The 21142-nt window shown below is 47.8% G+C and overlaps 1 protein-coding gene across 1 annotated transcript in view; it reads left to right on the top strand.

The window, feature by feature from the left end:
- Nucleotides 1-19713, top strand: part of LOC144511500 (uncharacterized) — an 81623-nt gene extending 61910 nt beyond the window's left edge. Inside the window, exons 7-10 of the mRNA XM_078241886.1 lie at nt 9680-9838; nt 12897-13132; nt 15112-15186; nt 19594-19713. Coding sequence (XP_078098012.1) covers nt 9680-9838; nt 12897-13132; nt 15112-15186; nt 19594-19713 — 590 coding nt within the window. The remainder of the gene's footprint in view (nt 1-9679; nt 9839-12896; nt 13133-15111; nt 15187-19593) is intronic.
- The last annotated feature ends 1429 nt before the right edge of the window (nt 19714-21142 follow it).

The raw sequence follows: 21142 nt of genomic DNA, 5'->3' as shown, positions 1-21142 counted from the left end.
CCAGGTTCGATTCCCAACTTGGGTCACTGTCTTTGCAAAGTCTGCACATTCTCCCCATGTCTGCATGGGTTTCCTCCCACAGTCTGAAAGACGTGCTGGTTAGGTGCATCGGCTATGCTAAATTCTCCCTCAGTGTACCCAAACTGGCGCTGGAGTGTGCCGACTCAGGGATTTTCACAATAACTTCATTGCGGCGTTAATAGAATCATAGAATCCTTACAGTAGAGAGGAGGCCATTCGGCCCATCGAGTCTGCATCGATCACAATCCCAGCCAGGCCCTACCACCATAACCCCATACATTTACCCTAGCTAGTCTCCATGACACTAAAGGGGCAATATAGCATGGCCAATCCCGCACATCTTTGGAGTGTGGGAGGAAACTGGAGCACCCGGGAGGAAACCCACACAGACACGGGGAGAACTCGCAGGCTCCACACAGACAGCGACCCAGGCCTGGAATTGAATCCGGGTCCCTTGCGCTGTGAGGCAACAGTGCTAAACCACTGTGCCACCCCTAAATGCAAGCCTACTTGTGACACTAATAAATAAACTTTCAAAAAAAAACTTAATTAAGTTTAACTAAATTAAAAATAAAAATCAGGTCTCTAAAATAAGTGCATTTTGCATCAAATTCCAGGGCTTTCAAAGTTGAGGGGGGAGAAAAAAAACTTTTCATCTCCAATCCTTTTGACTCTGATCCCGGGCTGTCAATTGGGTCAAAATGTCCATCAAACCACATGGGTGCTAAGGAAGCAAACGTGCTTTAAAAATGTGTGGTTGGGAACCACTTGGGGGATTGGGGGGGGAGTGGGGTAAGGAAAGCCACATACACACACATTAAAAGAGAGAGATTGCATTAAATGGCCCGCACGAAGTGGCAGGAAATGATTGGAAACTGCTATCAAGTCAAATCAGAATCTTCCTCAAAACACATACGGGGTAAAGCCAGCAAGGGGTGGCCCCTGGAAGAGGCAGAGCAAGATTCCAAAAAAGAATCACAAAACTTGTCAGTACAAGGACAAAAAGTTTAAGTTTCCAAGTGAAATTGACACTCCTCGCCTGAAGTTGCTTTTCCCTGTTGAATACAATGTGGAAGAGTTTTTTTTTTGTTTCCAATCGCTCGAACTGGAAATAAAATAATTGATCCAAAGGCAAAGGGGTCGCTTTTCCTTACCTTCTGGTCCACGATGGAGCAGGCAAGTTCCTTGACTCTCGCTAAGGTGCTGTCTCCGCAGTGTGGGAGCAGCACGGATTCCCTGGTCAGTCCGATCTGGATGATGAAGGAGGTGCCCAGGCAGCCCGGCGGGTAGGGGCTGCTGCTGCCTCCTTGTCCCAGGCAAGGAGGGGGGCTGGTGGGACAGGCTAGAGGTACAGAACTCATCACCTGTAGCCCCTTCCCGTGCCCAGAGGCAAGTCAGGAGTGTGGGAAAGTCTCAGAGGAAAGGAGGAGGGGGGGATTTTTTTAAAAATCACCTCTTTTTAAAAAAACCTACAGCCTCAAATCAGACAGAAACAAAGCTCGCTTTGCCAACAGCCTCCCCGCAGCAAACTCTGGCTGGATTTACTCTGTTTTTGATAGTTTAAAGCGACAAAAAATGGCGTCAAATACAAAAACAGGAAACACCCTGTCACTCACGCTACCCTGTCTGACTCCTTCAATAACTTATTAGCTTATTATGCAGGGAGAGGGAGGGACTGTGGGGTGACAGACAAGGGCTCCAGCCAATATACAACTGCGTTCCTGTCCCCTAACACAGGCGAGCTCCCTGAGTTAGAGGACCAGCCTTTGGGGTTCTCACCCTCAAGTTGGGACTTTGGATCCTTGTAGGTTCATTGAAGTGACTTCCTTCCCCATTTGGTTAAAAGCACCTCCTCCACCCTGATATTACTACAACCATTTAAAAAAAATAGATCAGGGCAAACCCCTTTTTTTAGAGTGTTGATCTTGTGAGCAGATAAGCTGAACAGACCAGTTTTCATCAGCAGTTTGGGAAAATTACTTGGGCGTCACTGTATTTTTATCCAAAACAATTGCCACTAGTCACTTGATTCTAACTGGGAGATGTGGTTAATTGTCAGAGGGTCATGGAGTTCTACAGCACGGAAAGATGCCCTTTGGTCCATGGTATGTGCCGGCCTTCCAACACCAATTTACTCTAATCCCACCTTCCAGCACTTGGTTCCATAGCCGTGTGTGCTCGGGCATTTCCAGTCCTCATCTAAATGCTTCTTAAATGTGAGGGTTCCCGCCTCCACTACCCTTTCAGGTAGCGAGTTCCAGATTCCCACTACTCTCTGGGTGAAAACGTTTTTCCTCAAATCCCCTCTAAATCTCCTTCCCCTTTCCTTAAACCTCTGCCCCCTGGTTATTGATCTCTCTACTAAGGGGAAAGGTTTCATAGAATCTTACAGTGCCATTCAGCCCATCGAGTCTGCACCGACCACAATCCCACCCAAGCCCTATCCTCTTAGCCCCATGCATTTTACCCTAGCTAGTCCCACTGACACTAAGGGGCAATTTAGCATGGCCAATCCACCTAACCCGCACATCTTTGGACTGTGGGAGGAAACCGGAGCACCCGGAGGAAAGCCACGCAGACATGGGGAGAACGTGCAAACTCCATACCGACAGTGACCCAAGCTGGGAATCGAACCCAGGTTCCTAGCGCTGTGAGGCAGCAGTGATAGCCACTGTGCCAACGTGCCACCCCATCTCCTAGCTACCCTATCTATATCCCTCAGAATTTTGTATACCCCAATCAGGCCTCCCCTCAGCCTAGTCTGCTCCAAGGCAAAAAACCCAGCCTAACCAGCCTCTCTTCATTGCTGAAATGCTCCATCCCAGGCAAACATCCTGGTGAATCGTCTCTGCACTCTTTCTATTACATCCTTCCCATAGTGTGGCGACCCGAACTGCACACAATAATCTAGCTGTGGCCTAATGAACAATTGTAATTTTTATTCACGAATAAAAGATGAGTATTAGATCTTTTTCACCCCGAGGTTGGGGGGAATCTAGAACTTGCTGCCTAAAAGGGTGGTAGAGGCAGGAACCCTCACAACATTTAAGAAGCATTTAGATGAAGCACCGTAACGCACAAGGCTACGGGACCAAGTGCTGGAAAATTGGATTAGGATAGATAGGTGTTCAATGGTCGGCACAGACATGATGGGCTGAAGGGTCTCTCTCTTTACTATAAAACTCTACGGGCGGAATTTTCCCATCCCGCCCACAACAGGAATTGTAGAGGGTGGGACACAGATCTTACAAAGATCCGTTGACCTTGGGTGAGATTTTCCAGCCCTGGGGCAAGCGCCGCTGGAAAATCCCGCCCTAAGACTCCATGTTGTCATGCCTTACAAGCATTCATATGAGCATTGAGTCCTCTCCCAAGTCAACATGCCCAGCATCAAGGCACTAATCCCTCAGAACCAGCTCTGCTGACTGCAGACTCCTGAAGCAACCACTGATGTATGAGGAGAGATTGACTCGGTTAGGATTGTTTTCGCTGGAGTTCAGATGAATGAGGGGGGAATCTCATAGAGACTTATAAAATTCTAACAGGACTAGACAGGGAAGATGCAGGGAGGATATTCCCGATGGTGGGGGGAACCAGGGGTCACAGTCTGAGGATTCAGGGTAGACCATTTAGGAAGGAGGTGAGGAGACATTTCTTCACCCAAAGAGTGGTGAGCCTGTGGAATTCATTACCACAGGAAGGAGTTGATGCCAAAATATTGAATGTATTCAAGAGGCGGCTGGATATAGCACTTGGGGTGAAGGGGATCAAAGGTTATGGGGAAAAAGCAGGATTAGGTTATTGAGTTGGATGATCAGCCATGATCGTGATGAATGGCGGAGCAGGCTCGAAGGGCCAGGTGGCTTCCTCCTGCTCCTATCTTCTATGTTTCTGTGGAACACACTCGCTACAGGAGACTCCCAGGGGGACAGGGGGAAAGCCGCGCTGGTTCACCCTGGCCTGTGACTGACCAAAATGGGGAAGGCCCACGGGGAGGCTCTCAGCACATCAAGTTGCAAATGTCCCAGAAGCGAAGTTGAGATGTCGGAAGAAAAACGCAAAAATCTCCAAGCAACCCATCTACCCAACCCTTCCAGCGCCACCTGCACTGCCTGCCCGCATGCGGCAGAGTCTGCAGCTTGCACATTGTGACTGATCAGCCATTTCAGAACCCATCAAACCAAAGCTGACGCAAGTCATCCTTGGTCCTGAGGGACAACCTAAGAAGCAGAAGAAGCAGTATCAAGTATAAAAGACTGACATACATACAGCACCTTTCATGACCTCAGAATAGGGCCTCTTAGCCAAATAAATACTTCTGGAGCCAAAAGAGAAAATGCTGGAAAATCTCAGCAGGTCTGGCAGCATCTGTAAGCAGAGGAAAGAGCTGCCTCTTCCAAGAATCATAGAATCCCTGCAGCGCAGAAAGAGGCCATTCGGCCCATCAAGTCTGCACCTTCAGCACCCAGTTCTCTCCTGGCCACTGGCAGGATGGCATATTATAATTTATTTTAAATAGATGGTAATTAGGTTCACACTCTTGCTGAGTGTGAGCCTGATGATGTCACCAGTGGGGGTGGGGTTTGGGAGATGATCCCATTTTGAGATCTCCCCCCCAACACAAATCCCGTTCTGGCCCTCTTGCAAGAGTTTCCGGCCAGCACGGGATTTGTAGCTGGCAAATCTCAGCCACTGTCTTTTTTTTAAAAAAATTCATTCATAGGTGGTGAACATGGTTGGCTCTGCTACCCATTCGCAGGTTTGGAAGGTGCTGTCGAAGGAGCCTTGGTGAGTTGCTGCAGTGCATCTTGCAGTGCAGGGCGGCACAGTGGCACAGTTGGTTAGCACTGCTGCCTCACAGCGCCAGGGTCCCAGGTTCAATTCCGGCCTCGGGTCACTGCCTGTGCGGAGTTTGCACGTTCTCCCCGTATCTGCGTGGGTTTCCTTCAGGTGCTCTAGTTTCCTTCCACAGTCCGAAGACGTGCAGGTTAGGTTGATTGGCCATGCTAAATCGACCCTAGTGCAAGGTAAATGGATGGGGTTGTGAGAATAGGGCCTGGGTGGGATTGTGGTCAGTACAGACTCGATGGGCTGAATGGCCTCCTTCTGCATTGTCGGGATTCTATGATTGTAGATGGCTGCCACTGTGCGTGGGTGGTGGAGGGAGTGAATGCTTAAAAGCAAAATACTGTGGATGCTGGAATCTGAAACGAAAACAGAAAATGCTGGAAAATCTCAGCAGGTCTGACAGCATCTGTGAAGAGAGAATAGAGCTAACATTTCTAGTCTAGATGACCCTTAGCTGCTGTTAGACCTCCGTTTTTGTTGGAGTGAACGTTTGTGGGTAGGATGCCTGATGCACTATCAATCAAGCAAAGACTAGTTTGTATGCAAGAACAAATAGGCTTTTATTCGCAAAAGACTTGGAGCACACCCATGCCGATGAACTGGTTCAGAGACTGAGGCAGGGGGTTAGGGAGCAGTGACCTTTATACCTGCACCAGGGGGGGAGGAGTCTCAGGCAGGGCCGGCAGGGGCATGCCCAGGCATGTCACACAGACACACGGGCAATAAGCTTAACAGTGGTTTACCACAATGCCAATCAAGTGGGGCTGGTTTGTCCTGGATGGTGTGGAGTTTCTTGATTGTTGTTGGAGCTGCACCCAGGCAATTGGGGAGTATTGCATCACAGGCCTGACTTCCATAGAATCCCTACCGTACAGAAGGAGACCATTTGGCCCATCGAGCCTGCACCAACAACAATCCCACCCAGGCCCTATCCCTATAACCCCAGGTATTTACCCCGCTAATCCCCCTTACCTACACATCTGACACTAAGGGACAATTTGGCATGGCCAATCCACCTAACCTGCACATCTTTAGACTGTGGGAGGAAACTGGAGCACCCGGAGGAAACCCACACAGGCACGGGGAGAATGTGCAAACTCCACACAGAGTCACCCGAGGCCGGAATTGAACCCGGGTCCCTGCCGCTGTGAGGCAGCAGTGCTAACCACTGTGCCATCGTGCCACGCCGGCACTTGTAGATGGTGGACAGGCTTTGGGGAGTCAGGAAGTGAGTTACTCATCACAGGATTCCCAGCCTCTTATCTGCTCTTGTAGTCACAGTATTTACATGGCTGGTCATAAAGTTTATTTATTAGTCACAAGTAACATTGCAATGAAGTGACTGTGAAAATCCCCTAGTCGCCACACTCTGGTGCCTGTTCGGGGCAATGCACCAAACCAGCACGTCTTTTAGACTGTGGGAGGAACACCCATGCAGACACGGGGGAGAATGTGCAGACTCCGCACAGACAGTGACCCAAGCCAGGAATCGAACCCGGGTCCCTGGCGCTGTGAGCCAGCAGTGCTAACCCACTGTGCTGCCCTGTTCCGGTCCTGTTCAGTTTATGAAATAAATATCAAATTGGGAGTCTGTCCTCAGTGATGGCCATGAACGATCGAATAGCACTATTCGCAGAATAACAGGACAATTCTCTCCAGTGTCCTGGCCACTATTTTTCTCCCAACCATAATCACTATCCATTTATCGAATTGGGCAATAGAAGATGTTCTGTGTTTCACAACTGTTTTATTGTTACACTCTGGTTCAGTACAAATACCAGTTTCCCCTCTACCCCTCCGGATCCTCTCCTTGTGGGACAGCACGATGACACTGTAGTTAGTACTGCTGCCTCACAGTGCCGGGGACCCAGTTCGATTCCCGGCTTGGGTCACTGTCTGTGTGGAGTTTGCACATTCTCCCCGTGTCTGCGTGGGTTTCCTCCGGGTGCTCCAGTTTCCTCCCACAGTCCAAAGATATGCAGGTTAGGTGGATTGGTCATGTTAAATTACCCCTTAGTGTCAGGGGGAACTAGCTAGGGTAAATGAATGGGGTTATGGGGACAGAGCCTGAGTGGGATTGTAGTCAGTGCAGATCCAATGGGCCGAATGGCCTCCTTCTGCACTGTAGGATTCTATAATTCTGTCCAGAAGCAACAACCCCCAACAGGGAAAGACCTAACTACTAAATACAGCCTTAAATGAGCACCATCTGCTTCCAACTCACTCTGAAACTTGCCTTGAATTTCTCTTAAAGGGACCTGTAGTTCCAACATTGTCAATTGCTGAAAAAGGAAATCTGGTGTTTTGTTCCATTGCTGTTTGTTGGAGCTTACTGTGTTCAAATTGGCTGCTGCGTTTGTTACATTATAGGGAGGCGGTGATATAGTGGAATTACCACTGGACCAGAGATCCAGAGATCCAGGGTAATGCTCTGGGGACCCGGGTTCGAATCCCACCCCAGCAGATGGTGAAATTTGAATTCAATTTTAAAAAAAATCTGGAATCAAGGGCTGGATTTTATGGCCTCGCTCGACCCGAGACCGGAAAATCCTGCATGAGGTCAACGGACCTTCCCAATCCGGGTGCTCCAGATTCCTCCCCCAGTCCAAAGATGTGTGGGTTAGGTTAAGTGGCCATGGTAAATTGACCCTAGTGTTGGGGGGGGTTAACACAGGGTAAATATATGGGGTTATGGGAATAGGGTCTGGATGGGATTGTGGTCAGTGCAGACTCGATGGGCCGAATAGCCTCCTTCTGCACTGTAGGGATTATATGATTGCCCACCCCTCGCCTATTCCGATTCCCATGGCAGGCAGGGCAGTAGAATTCCAGCGTAAAAGTCTAATGATATCCATCAAACCATTATCGATTGCCGGGAAAAACCCATCTGGTTCACTAATGTCCTTTCAGGAAGGAAATCTGCCGTCCTTACCCGGGCTGGCCTACACGTGACTCCAGACCCACAGTGATGTGGTTGATTCTCAAATGCCTGAAATGGAGGGCACTTAGGGATGGGCAATAAATGCTGGCTCGGCCAGTGACGCCCACATCCCGTAAAAATGAAATCACAATGAATTATGGCCAATGCAGGAGAGAGAGCAAGGGGATAAGGAGTGAATGGGACTTGGTGCAAGTTAAAGTTAAAAGTTTATTTATTCATCGTAAGTAGGCTAACACTGCAATGAAGTTACTATGAAAATCCCCTAGTCGCCACACTCCGGCACCTGTTCGGGTACACTGAGGGAGAATTTAGCACGGCCAATGCACCCTAACCAGGACGTCTTTCAGAATGTGGGAGGAAACCGGAGCACCCAGAGGAAACCCACGCAGACACGGGGAGAACGTGCAAACTCCACACAGACATTGACCTGAGCCGGGAATTGAACCTGGCTCTCATAGAAATCATAGAAACCCTACAGTGCAGAAAGAGGCCATTTGGCCCATCGAGTCTGCACTGACCACAATCCCACCCAGGCCCTACCCCCTTATCCCTGCATATTTAACCGCTAATCCCTCTAACCTACGCATCTCAGGACACTAAGGGGCAATTTTAACATGGCCAATCAACCTAACCCGCACATCTTTGGACTCTCTGGGGCTGTGGGGCTGTGAAAAATAAGTTAAGTAAGTTTATTTATTAGTCACAAGTAAGGCTTACATTAACATTGCAATGAAGTTACTGTGAAAATCCCCTAGTCGCCACACTCCGGCGCCTGTTCGGGTACACTGAGGGAGAATTTAGCACGGTCAGTGAACCCTAACCAGCACGTCTTTCAGACTGTGGGAGGAAACCGGAGCACCCGGAGGAAACCCACGCAGACCCAGGGAGAACGTGCAAACTCCGCACAGACGGTGACCCAAGCTGGATCACTGGTGCTGTGAGGCAGCAGTGCTCGCCACTGTGCCACCATGCCACCCTAGTTAGGACGCAGGCGGCAGGGTTGTGAATGAACTCAAGTTTGCAGAGAGGCCAGTCATGAGTGGAATGTAATAATCAAGTCTAGATATAACAAAGTGAGAATTAATTATTCAGGGTGAGATTTTAACCCCTACCCCATCCCACAGTGTGTTTTCCAGCAGCGGAGGATTGGATGTGACTTGCTATTGGCTAGCAGTGGGATCTTCCCGTCCTCTTGATGTCTACGGCATTTTGTGTGGCTCGTCCGTCCCTCACTGCTGGGGAACCTGTCCCGGTGGGGAGTGGAGTGGGCACATTCGGCGGGACTGGAAAATCCCACTGGCGGGAAGAGCTGGAAAATCCTGCCCTCAGAGTCTGTCAACCAGCTTTTAATTCCCCCCCCGCTCCAATATTTTAATACTAAATAAACAACAGGCTTCAAAGGCATTGGGAAATTAAAATTTCAATTCAAAGTCCTGATTTCTTTTGCTCTCCGGATTTTGCCTGTAACAATGTCCCGGGAATTAATCTTCAGTTACTGGAAGTTCCAGCACATTCCTGACGTGCTGGCAAGCACAAACAAAATCAGGATCTGTCATGAGCGAGTTTTGTATTTAAAAGGGATGACTCGATTTTCCTGTCTGAGGAGTGTTCCTCATTCTTAGATCAGGCGGATAAATCGTGGAAGGGGTTTTGACAACAGGAAAGTCCTGAAAGAGCTGATGTGACTTCCTTGAGTTGTGTTTTCAAGGGAAGGCAATTGGATAGGCGGGGGCGTTCATTGCTCCCACTATCAGTGTTGCAATAATCAGAATGGAGCTGCACTCGAGTTAAAAATGAAAAAAACATACACAACTTCCTTTTTGGCTGCCTATTGCGAGGAGGGAACTTTCCGCTGCCACACTTCTCCAGCGTTGCTTTCTGAATTAATTGTTTTCAAACTGAATGTAATGGAGCCAAAGGGTTGCTTTGTTTCACGCTCCTTAGTTGCTGTCGGCAGCCCCCTAGCTGACATCCTCAATCAAGATCTGGCCATCGATCGTTCTGTGAGGCAGCCCTTTGCTGCTTTTGGTAAGCACAGTAAGAAGTCTCATAACACCAGGTTAAAGTCCAACAGGTTTATTTGCAATGCACGAGCTTTCGGAGCGCTGCCCCTTCATCAGGTGAGTCACTGTGCTTACCCCAGTCCAACGCCGGCATCTCCACATCATGGCTTTTGGTAATGCCAGTCACATGCAGAGTCAGCAATAGTTCCTCTTTACAGCTGCTATGTACCATATAAATTTCATACTAACTCTCATTTCTGAGTCCTAAGCTTGTAGACGTCCCAAAGTGCTTTACAGCCAATTGAGTACTTTTGATATAGAGTCACTTTTGCAATGGTTCCCACTGTTGGCAGGACCACCACCACCTGCAAGTTCCCTTCCAAGCTGTTCACCATCCTGACTTGGAAATATATCAGCCGTTCCTTCACTGTTGCTGGATCTAAATAGATTTTCACAGTAACTTCATTGCAGCGTTAATGTGAGACACTGGGCGGATGGTGGCACAGTGGTTAGTGCTGCTGCCTCACAGCGCCAGGGACCCGGGTTCGATTCCCGGCTCGGGTCACTGTCTGTCTGGATTTTGCACATTCTCCCCGTGTCTGCGTGGGTTTCCTCCGGGTGCTCCGGTTTCCTCCCACAGTCCGAAAGACGTGCTGGGTTAGGTGGATTGACCTGAACAGGTGCCAATGTGTGGCGACTAGGGGAATTTCACAGTAACTTCATTACAGTGTTAATGTAAGCCTGACTTCTGACACTAATAAATAAACTTTAACTAATAAATAAACTTTAAAACTTTTCCTGGATTTCCATCCCTAACAGCACTGTGGGGGTAACTACACCCTAGGGACTGCAGCAGTTCAAGAAGGCAACTCGCCACCACCTTCTCAAGGGGCAACTAAGGATGGGCAACAAATTCTGGCTTAGCCAGCAATGCCGATTCGCATCAGTGAGAAATACAGGGAATGTGGCAGCCAATTTGTGCACAGCAAACTCCCACAATCAGCAAAGTGAACATAATTGAGCACTCTCCTTTTATGATGTTAATTAATCATAGGATCCCTACAGTGCAGAAGGAGGCCGTTCGTCCCCATTGAGCCTGCACCGACCACAATCCCACCCAGGCCCTATCCCTGTAACCCCACATATTTACCCTGCTAATCCCCCCCCGACACTAAGGGGCAATTTAGCATGGCCAGTTAACCTAACCCGCACACCTTTGGACTGTGGGAGGAAACAGGAGCATCCCGGAGGAAACCCACGCAGACACGGGGAGAATGTGCAAACTCCACACTGACAGTGACCCAAGCCGGGAATTGAACCAGGGTGTCTGGCGCTGTGAGGCAGCAGTGCTTGCCACTGTGCTGCCCCGTAAAGTAGACTTCATATTCAGGTAGGTTAATGTGAAAATTTTGCAGGGCATCCCTAGATCTAATTTTACTGAATGCTGATTTTTTTTGTTGCCTCAAGGAGGCAGGAGGCTCAAAAATGTGTTAGGTCTCTTACCTACATGTGCGAAGAAAAGTAAAATTAAAGTTTATTTATTAGTCACAAGTAAGTCTTATATTAACATTGCAATGAAGTTACTGTGAAATTCCCCGAGTCACCACATTTCAGCGCTTTTTTGGGGAAATGCACTGATGCACCATCAATTGAGCAAAGACTAGTTTGTATGCAAGAACAAATAGGCTTTTATTAGCAAAAGACTTGGAGCACACCCATGCCGATGAACTGGTCCAGACTGAGGCAGGGGGGTGGGGGGCAGTCGCCTTTATACCTGGACCAGGGTGGGGAGGAGTCTCGGGTAGGGCCAGCAGGGGTGTGTCCAGGCATGTCACATATACAGGCAGTAAGCTAACAGTGGTTTACCACATGCACCCTAACCCGCACGTCATTCAGACTGTGGGAGGAAACCGGAGCACCCGGAGGAAACCCACGCAGACACGGGGGAGAACGTGCAAACTCCACACAATCAGTGACCCAAGCCAGGAATTGAACCCGGGTGGCTGGCGCTGTGAGGCAGCAGCGCTAACCACTGCGCCGCCCCAGGGATAGGGAAAGAAATGAAGAATTATGTGACGCCTATCAGGTCAGTCCATTGTGCTTTGCAGCCAATGAAGTACTTTTGAAGTGTAATGTGGAAAGATCACCAGCCAATATGTGCACAGCAAGCTCCACAAGCAGGAAAGTGATGACGACCAGGCCATCTGGGCTTCTTTCCAGTTGTGTTGGTTGAGCGTTAAATATTGGCTAGGATACATGGGAAGAACAAGATCAGGAACTAATGCACCAGGGGGTCAGTGAAGAATGTGGGAGCATCGAAGAAAGTAGCTGGGAAGAGATTGAAATAGTATGGTCATCTGTTGTGTAGAGAGAGATATGGGCTGGAATTTTCTCGCTGTTCACCCCCCGCCATCACTGCAAGCGAGGAGGAGAATTTGGCACCCAGCCAAATCCCAGTTCTCACAGAATCCCTACAGTGCAGAAAGAGGCCATTCAGACCATTGGGCCTGCACCAACAACAATCTAACCGAGATCCTATCCCCATAGCCCTGTATTTACCCTGCTAGTCCCTTTGACACTAAAGGACAATTTAGCATGGCCAATCCACCTAACCCACACATCTTTGGACACAAAGCGGCAATTTAGCATGGCCAATCCATCTAACCCGTACATCTTTGGACACTAAGGGGCAATTTAGCATGGCCAATCCACCTAACCGGCACATCTTTGGACACTAAGGGGCAATTTAGCATGGCCAATCCATCTCACCCTTACATCTTTGGACACTAAGGGGCAATTTAGCATGGCCAATCCACCTAACCTGCACATCTTTGGAATGTGGGAGGAAACCAGAGCACCCGGAGGAAACCCACGCAGACACGGGGAGACTGCACAAACCCACACAGACAGAGACTCGAGGCCAGAATTGAACCCGGGTCCCTGGCGTTGTGAAGCAGCACTGCTGACCACTGTGCCACCGTGCCACCCACATGCAGTTCACTGCAGCGGGACCGGAGAACTCTGCCAGTGTGAACGGCCAGAAAATGCCAGCATGTAATTAATGTAATTGTGGTGGGGGGCAGGGGTGACGGAGATGGTACAGGCAGGAAGGAGACAAAGGCCTGAGACCAGATGGAAAGATGGGGTGGCAAGAGACATAAATGCGGTGAAATTGGAAGAGGAATGGGTGACTGACAGAAACCCAGGAGGAGATATTGAAGGGCGATTAGCTAACATTATGGTGACGTCAAGTAAAATGGGTGAAGTTGAAAGAATGGGAAGAAGATATGCAGGAGAACGCTTCTCCTCTTCTTCAAGAGTAAAATGGCAAAGGGGGCAGCAACAAGATGCAGTCACAGAGACGAGAGACAAGGTGCACAGAAAACTAGGACAGACAAACAGCAATAGGGCAAATAATAGTGTAGAAAGAGCAGGAATTAGATGGTGGAAGTAAGCATGGTGTTGGAGTGAATGTGTGTTAACACCAGGAGCATGACTAATAATGTTGATGAGTTCCAGGCACAACCTGGGATTAAAATACAGTGACTGTAAAAAGGGGTTCTGGCTTAAAGGCAACAAGTCTTTTATACAGAGGGTGGTGGGTGCCAGGAACTCGCTGCCAGAGGAGGTAGTGGAAGCAGATACGATAGTGAGTTTTAAGGGGCGTCTTGACAAATACATGAATAGGATGGGAATAGAGAGATATGGTCCCCGGAAGGGTAGGGGGTTTTAGTTCAGTGCAAGCTTGGAGGGCCGAAGGGCCTGTTCCTGTGCTGTAATTTTCTTTGTTCTAAGAATGGGAACTAATTATTCCTGCCTGCAATGTATTTTGCAGAAAAAGGGAAGAAAAATAACACGAGGAGTGGTCACAGTGTTGAGCAGGGATAGAACCATAGGACCCCTACAGTGCAGAAAGAGGCTATTCGGCCCAATGAGTCTGCACTGACTCTCTGAAAGGGCATCCCAACATGATCGGGGAGGGTCCGCTGCCATTCTGCATGTGATCAGTGGTGGAGGGGAAAGGGGGGGTCTACTACCACGCTGCGTGCAATCGGTGGGGGGGAAAGGGGGGTCAGGGGGCCGTGATCAGTCTGGGTAGCGGGGGGGGTAGGGGGATAAGGCGGACAGTTATGTTATGGGCGTGGGGCAATGTCTGTGGGGGCCAGGGAGGAGGCATTATCCAGCCCGGGAGCGATGTGGCAAGGGAGCCTTTTTCTATTTTGTTTACTGCGCATGTGCAGTTGAAGGCTCTGATCGGAGCTGCAGGATTTCGGGCATGTTAAGCCCTGTCCATAGGCATCTGCAGCGCAATTCAGAATCGCTGCTATTTTTTCAGGCAGAGTGCCTGAGAATGGGTCTAAATGTCGGATCTGAAACACTCCCAGATTCAGGTCCTCCCAGCACTTAGAGTCAAAATGGTAAAATCAGGCCCTAAGGGGCAATTTAGCATGGCCAATCCACCTAACCTATACATCTTTGGACACTAAGGGGCAATTTAACATGGCCAATCCACCTAACCTGCAAATCTTTGGACACTAAGGGGCAATTTAGCATGGCCAATCCACCTAACCTATACATCTTTAGACACTAAGCGGCAATTTAGCATGGCCAATCCACCTAACCTGCACATCTTGGGACACTAAGGGGCAATTTAGCATGGCCAACCCACCTAACCTGCAAATCTTGGGACACTAAGGGGCAATTTAGCATGGCCAATCCATCTCACCTATACATCTTTAGACACTAAGGGGCAATTTAGCATGGTCAATCCACCTAACCTGCAAATCTTGGGACACTAAGGGGCAATTTAGCATGGCCAATCCACCTAACCTATACATCTTTAGACACTAAAGGGGAATTTAGCATGGCCAATCCACCTAACCTGCATACCTTTGGACACTAAGGAGCAATTTAACATGGCCAATCCACCTAACTACGCATCTTTGGAATGCGGGAGGAGACCGGAGCACTTGGAGGAAACCCACGCAGACACGGGGAGCACGTGTAAATGTCACACAGACAGTGACCCGAGGCTGGAATTGAACCTGGTTCCCTGGCACTGCGGGACAGCAGTGCTAACCACTGGCTATAAGGAAGGTTTTCCTTTTACATCCAAATAAATCAATTCCCAGGTGCTCCCATAGCCTTGATGGAAAAGTGGAAGGTAATAGTTGTTCTTTTTGTTCTTGTGTATGGCGCAGGTAAGCTGGTTTGAAATTATTTCTTCCATAGAAAGCGAGTAACAGCTGTCCACCAGACTGACTGCTGAGCTCTGACGTGACATTTTGTTATTCCAAGATGGTCTTGGTGAAGTCTTTCAAGAACATCAAGCTGATGTGTTCTCGGTATTACTATTGTATCGTTGAAGACCTAGTGAAGTGTTAATGACAGTGAGTTTCTTACGCCGTTACAAGTACTGCTGCAGTATCAGATTCGTGGGGATATAGTCTGGCAATCTTTCCAGACAATCTTCTCCGACTTGGAGACATTCTCAATCTCATTGCTGGGCTTTAAAAAAAATTCCTGTAACTTTTTTGCAGTAGCTGGTAAGTGCTGAATGATTAAGGACATATACAGGGCAGCACAGTGGTTAGCACTGCTGTCTCACAGCACTAGGGACCCGGGTTCGATTCCCGGCTCGGGTCACTGTCTGAGGTCACGTATCAACCGACTCAAGTACAGCTTCTTCCCTGCTGCTGTCAGAATTTTGAATGGACCTACCTCGCATTAAGTTGATCTTTCTCTACATCCTAGCTATGACTGTAACATTACATTCTACACTCTCTCCTTTACTTCTCTATAAATGGTATGCTCAGTCTGTATAGCGCGCAAGAAACAATACTTTTCGCTGTATACCAATACATGCGAGAATAATAAATCAAATCAAATGTCTGTGTGGAGTCTGCACCATCTCCCCATGTCTGCGTGGGTTTCCTCCGGGTGCTCCGGTTTCCTCCCATGCTAAATTCTCCCTCAGTGTTCCCAAACAGGTGCCGGAGTGTGGCGACTAGGGGATTTTCACAGTAACTTCATTGCAGTGTTAATGTAAGCTTACTTGTGACACTAATAAAATAAACCTTAATGTTAAAACTAAAAATAAACCTTCTCAATGAAATGTAAATCCTCTTGTTGGGTTTCTTCTGATGGTATTTGTGAGGGTGTGCCTGTCATTGTTTGATACTTTTCTTGCACATACTCTGAGATGGAGTCATATCTCATCAATATTAATCTAAACCATTGGATTCTGACTGGCATCTTTGCAATTAATTGCATATTCAAAAGGATGAGGAGTGTTTTATGGTCTGTTTCAATTTTGAAACGCAATCCTATAGTCTGAAATTTTTTCGCAAGCCAATGCTTTCTCTGTTGTGGCATATAATTGTTCTGTGTCTGTTAGTGACCCAGAGGCATAGGCCAGAATTCTTGGACCTCGCTCACAGCTGGGATTCTCTGGTCCCGCTGCACTGAATGGAACTTTGGCTGAGCACCAAATTCTCTGTTCTCGCTGGCAGTGTTGGCAGGGCATATGAGATCAGAAAATTCCAGCCATCGTAGATTAGTCTACACTTACAGTCTCTCTGCACTTGAAATTAAGCTGTCTCCAGATGAGTAGGTGATGTATCTGCTGCTATTATGGTCGGAAATTCCGGATAATAATATGCCAAGATTTCAGAAGAGATTAAAAGTTGCTTAATCCCTTGGAAAACATTTTACCGGTCCACTTTTCAGCATCACTATTGACCCTATCCTAACAGCTGTCTCAAAGGCGCATTGACCTCTGCTAAATTTGGGAGGAACTTGCCTTCTTGGTTGACCATCCTAAGGAACCTTTGAAGCTCAGTTATGTTCCTAGATTGTGAAATCTCTCTGACTACTTTCGTATTTTGTGGATCAACTGCAATTCCAGTGGCTTGTATTGTGTGACCTAGAAACTTGATCATCGGTTTGGCGAACTCACGTTTTTCCTTCAATGTTAGACCTGCACCCTGTAAGACTTTCAGCACTGCCCTTACGCTGCGATCATTCTCTTCTCTTATGGAGCCATGTGTAGGTTGTTCATATGGTGCATTAATCCTTCCATGCCCTCTGGAATGTGAGTCATTGTTCTCTGTAAACTCTCTGGAGTTGAATGGTGTGCCAAAGGGCAATTTATTGAAACAATAGTAGCTGAATGCCATCATAAATGTGGTCAGTTTTAATTTCCTGTAACGTTTTTGCAATAGCTGCAAATGATTAAGGATGTACATGGTTCAACCTTCTCAATGGAGTGTAAATCCTCTTGTTGGGTTTCTTCTGACGGTATTTGTGATGGTGTGTCTGTCATTGTTTGATACTTCCCTTGCTCATACTCTGTGATGGAGTCATATCTCATCAATCTTAATCTGGACCATTGGATTCTGAGTGGCATCTTCGCAATTTATTTCATGTTTAGAAGGGTGACTAGTAGTTTATGGTCTGTTTCAATTAGAAAGTCTGTATTTTGTTTTGTCTAGAGGCAGCTGCTAAAATCCACTGTTCAGTAAATAAACTACTTTTGGCTACTTTCGCAAGGCTCTCATCCACTGAGTTCACTGGGTAGATCTCATGTTCCACTAATTTGTTTAGTTGAGTTAAATCCATGAAGATTCTTATAGACCTAGTTGACTTTGGGGCCATGATCATTCCTGATCACCATTTTGTTGGCATGATGAATCATAGAATCCTACAGTGAAGGAGGAGGCCATTTGGCCCATCGGGTCTGCACCGACCACAATCCCACCCAGCCCTATCCCCATAACCCCATGCATTTACCCTAGCTAGTTCCCCCTGACACTAAGGGGCAATTTAGCATGGCCAATCCACCTAACCCGCACATCTTTGGATTGTGGGAGGAAACCAGAGCACTCGGAGGAAACCCACACAGACACGGGGAGAATGTGCAAACTCCACACAAACAGTGACCCAAGCTAGGAATCAAATCTGGGTGCCTGGCGCTGTGAGGCAGCAGTGCTAACCACTGTGCCACCGTGCCACCCAATGAATGGTGAGATAACCCTGCATCTTTGCAATTTCACTCTTGACTTTGTCCAAGAGTGGATGAGGAAGTTTCCACAGTTCAAGTAGACAAATTGGTTTAGCATCAGCTCATGGGGTGAAATTATTTCGTTCTTTAACTTCTCTAGCCCTGTCCAGTGCAAAACTAAGGGTCATATTTTGAGGATAAGGGGAAAACCTTTCAGGACTGAGGTGAGGAGAAATTTCTTCACCCAGAGAGTGGTGAATGCATGGAATTCACTCCCACAGAAAGAAGTTCAGGCCAAAATGTTGTGTGATTTCAAGAAGAAATTAGATAAAGCTCTTAGGGTTAAAGGGATCAAGGGGTATGGGGGGAAGAAAGCATTGTTTCTGGTTGTATCACAGCTTGGTATGGCTTCTCTCTGCCCAAGGCTGCAAGGAACTACAAAAGGTCGTGAATGTATCCATTGACTCTGTCCACACTTCCCGCTGCCTCAGCAAAGCAGCCAGCATAATTAAGGACCCCACGTACCCCGGACATTCTCTCTTCCACCTTCTTCCATCGGGAAAAGGATGCAAAAGTCTGAGTTCACGTACCAACCGACTCAAGAACAGCTTCTTCCCTGCTGCTGTCAGACTTTTGAATGGACCTGCCTTGCATTAAGTTGATCTTTCTCTACATCCTAGCTATGATTGTAACACTACATTGAGGGCGGCACGGTAGCACAGTGGTTAGCACTGCTGCTTCACAGCTCCAGGGACCTGGGTTCGAATCGCAGCTTGGGTCGCTGTCTGTGTGGAGTTTGCACATTCTCCCTGTGTCTGCGTGGGTTTCCTCCGGGTGCTCCGGTTTCCTCCCACAGTCCAAAGATGTGCGGGCTAGGTTGATTGGCCATTCTAAATTGCCCCTTAGTGTCCCGGGATGCATAGGTTAGAGGGGTTAGTGGGTAAATATGTAGGGATACGTGGATAGGGCCTGGGTGGGATTGTGGTTGGTGCAGACTCGATGGGCCGAATGGCCTCTTTCTGCGCTGTAGGATTCTATGATGATTCTGCACCCTCTCCTTTCCTTCTCTATGAACGGTATGCTTTGTCTGTGTGGAGCACAAGAAACAATTCTTTTCACTGTATGTTAATACATGTGACAATAATAAATCAAATCGGGGGGTGCGGAATCAGTGTATTGAATTTGATGATCAGCCATGATCAAAATGAATGGTGGAGCAGGCTCGAAGGGCCGAATAGCCTACTCCTGTTTCTAGTTTCTATGTAAACAATTTTGGAAGCTCATTTGGAAATGTATTTCTATGCTATTTTTAGCATCGGCATCCACTTTAGAGATCAATTTTGGTTTCAGGCATGCTTTTCTGCATATTATAGAGCACATTTGACTTTGAATGGCAGAAAGAGGTTCCAGGATTTCTTGATCCTTATATTTTAGTATTGACATGAGTTGGCCTTTCGCATTTAACATTGTCCCACCAGAACCTTGTAATCTGATGGGTGAGGGTTGCAATGCAATCTGTTTGAGCCATTTCTCTGAGGCGTTCAAGTCAGCAACACTGACCTATACAAGAAATCCAGATACGATCTATGGAGATCCACCAAAGATGCCAAAGGAGAAATACTGGACCAAGCTAGAGTCCCAGGCCAGCCACACGGACCCCCACCGACTATGGCAAGGTCTGCAAGGCATAACAGGCTACAAGGTGAAGGCATGTTAGAATTGCCAGCACCAATGCACTCCTACCCGATGAGCTCAATGCATTCCATGCCCGTTTTGAGCAAGAGGTCAGCGAAAGCACGCCCTCCACCACAGAGGCTTCGGTCAAACCGATATCCGAGGACACCATCGCAAATGTCAACCCACGGAAAGCGAGTGGCCCGGATGGTGTATCCAGATGAGCACTCAGATCATGCACGGATCAGCTGGCGGGGGTATTTGCAGACATCTTTAACCTCTCTTCACACTAATCTGAAGTCCCTATCTGCTTCAAGAAGACAATCATCATCGCTGTGTCAAAGAAAAACCAAGCAGCGTGCCTTAATGACTATCGTCCGGTGGCTCTGACATCCATCATTATGAAGTGCTTTTACAGGTTAGTCATAGCACGAATCAATTCCAACCTCCCGGATTGTCTGGATCCACTACAGTTCACCGATCGCTGCAACAGGTCCACAGCAGACACCATCTCTCTGGCCCTGCACTCAACCCTGGAACACTTGGGTAACAAAGTCACCTATGCCAGACTCCTATTTATTGACTACAGTTCAGCCTTCAACACCATTATTCCTACAAAATTAATCTCCAAACTCCATAGCCTGGGGCTCGGCTCCTCCCTTTGCGACTGGATTCTAGACTTCCTAACCCACAGACTGCAATCAGTAAGGATAGGCAACAACACCTCCGCCACGATCACCCTCAACACTGGTGCCCCACAAAGCTATGTCCTCAGCCCCTTACTATACTCCTTAAACACCCATGACTGTGTGGCCAAATTCCCCTCCAACTCGATTTTCAAGTTTGCTGATGACACCACTGTAGTGGGTCGGATCTCAAACTATGACGAGACAGAGTACAGGAATGAGATAGAGAATCTGGTGAACTGGTGTGGCAACAATTATCTCTGCCTCAATGTCATCAAAATGAAGGAGATAGTCATCAACTTCAGGAAGCGTAGTGGAGAACATGCCCCTGTCTACATCTATGGGGATGAAGTGGAAATGGTTGAGAGCTTCAAGTTTCTAGGTGACCAGGTCAACAACAAACTGTCTTGGTCCTTCCATGCTAATGCTATAGATAAGAAAACCCACCAAGTAGCCTCTACTTTCTCAGGAGGCTAAGTAAATTTGGCATGTCCACTATGGTTCTCATCAACTTTTACAGATGCATCATAAAAAGCATCCTTTCTGGATCTATCACAGCTTGGTATGGCTCCTGCAAGAAACTACAAGGGGTCGTGAACGTAGCCTATCCATCACGCAAACCAGCCTCCCATCCATTGGTTCTGACTACATTTCACACTGCCTCGGAAAAGTAACATAATCATGGACCCCATGCATCCCGGGCATACTCTCTTCCACCTTCTTCTGTCAGGAAAAAGATACAGAAATCTGAGGTCATGCACCAGCCGACTCAAGATCAGTTTCTTCCCTGTGGTGTCAGACTTCTGAGTGGACCTACCTCATATTAAGTTGTTCTTTCTCTACATACTAGCTCTGACTGTAACACTATATTTTGCACTCTCTCCTTTCCTTCTCCCCTATGTACTCTAGCTACGGTATGCTTTGTCTGTACAGTGTGCAAGAAATTAAGCTGACCTTTCTCTACACA

The sequence above is a fragment of the Mustelus asterias genome, chromosome 24 (assembly GCF_964213995.1).
Source record: "Mustelus asterias chromosome 24, sMusAst1.hap1.1, whole genome shotgun sequence".
NCBI lineage: Eukaryota > Metazoa > Chordata > Chondrichthyes > Carcharhiniformes > Triakidae > Mustelus > Mustelus asterias.
This window is presented reverse-complemented; position numbering and strand designations above follow the sequence as displayed.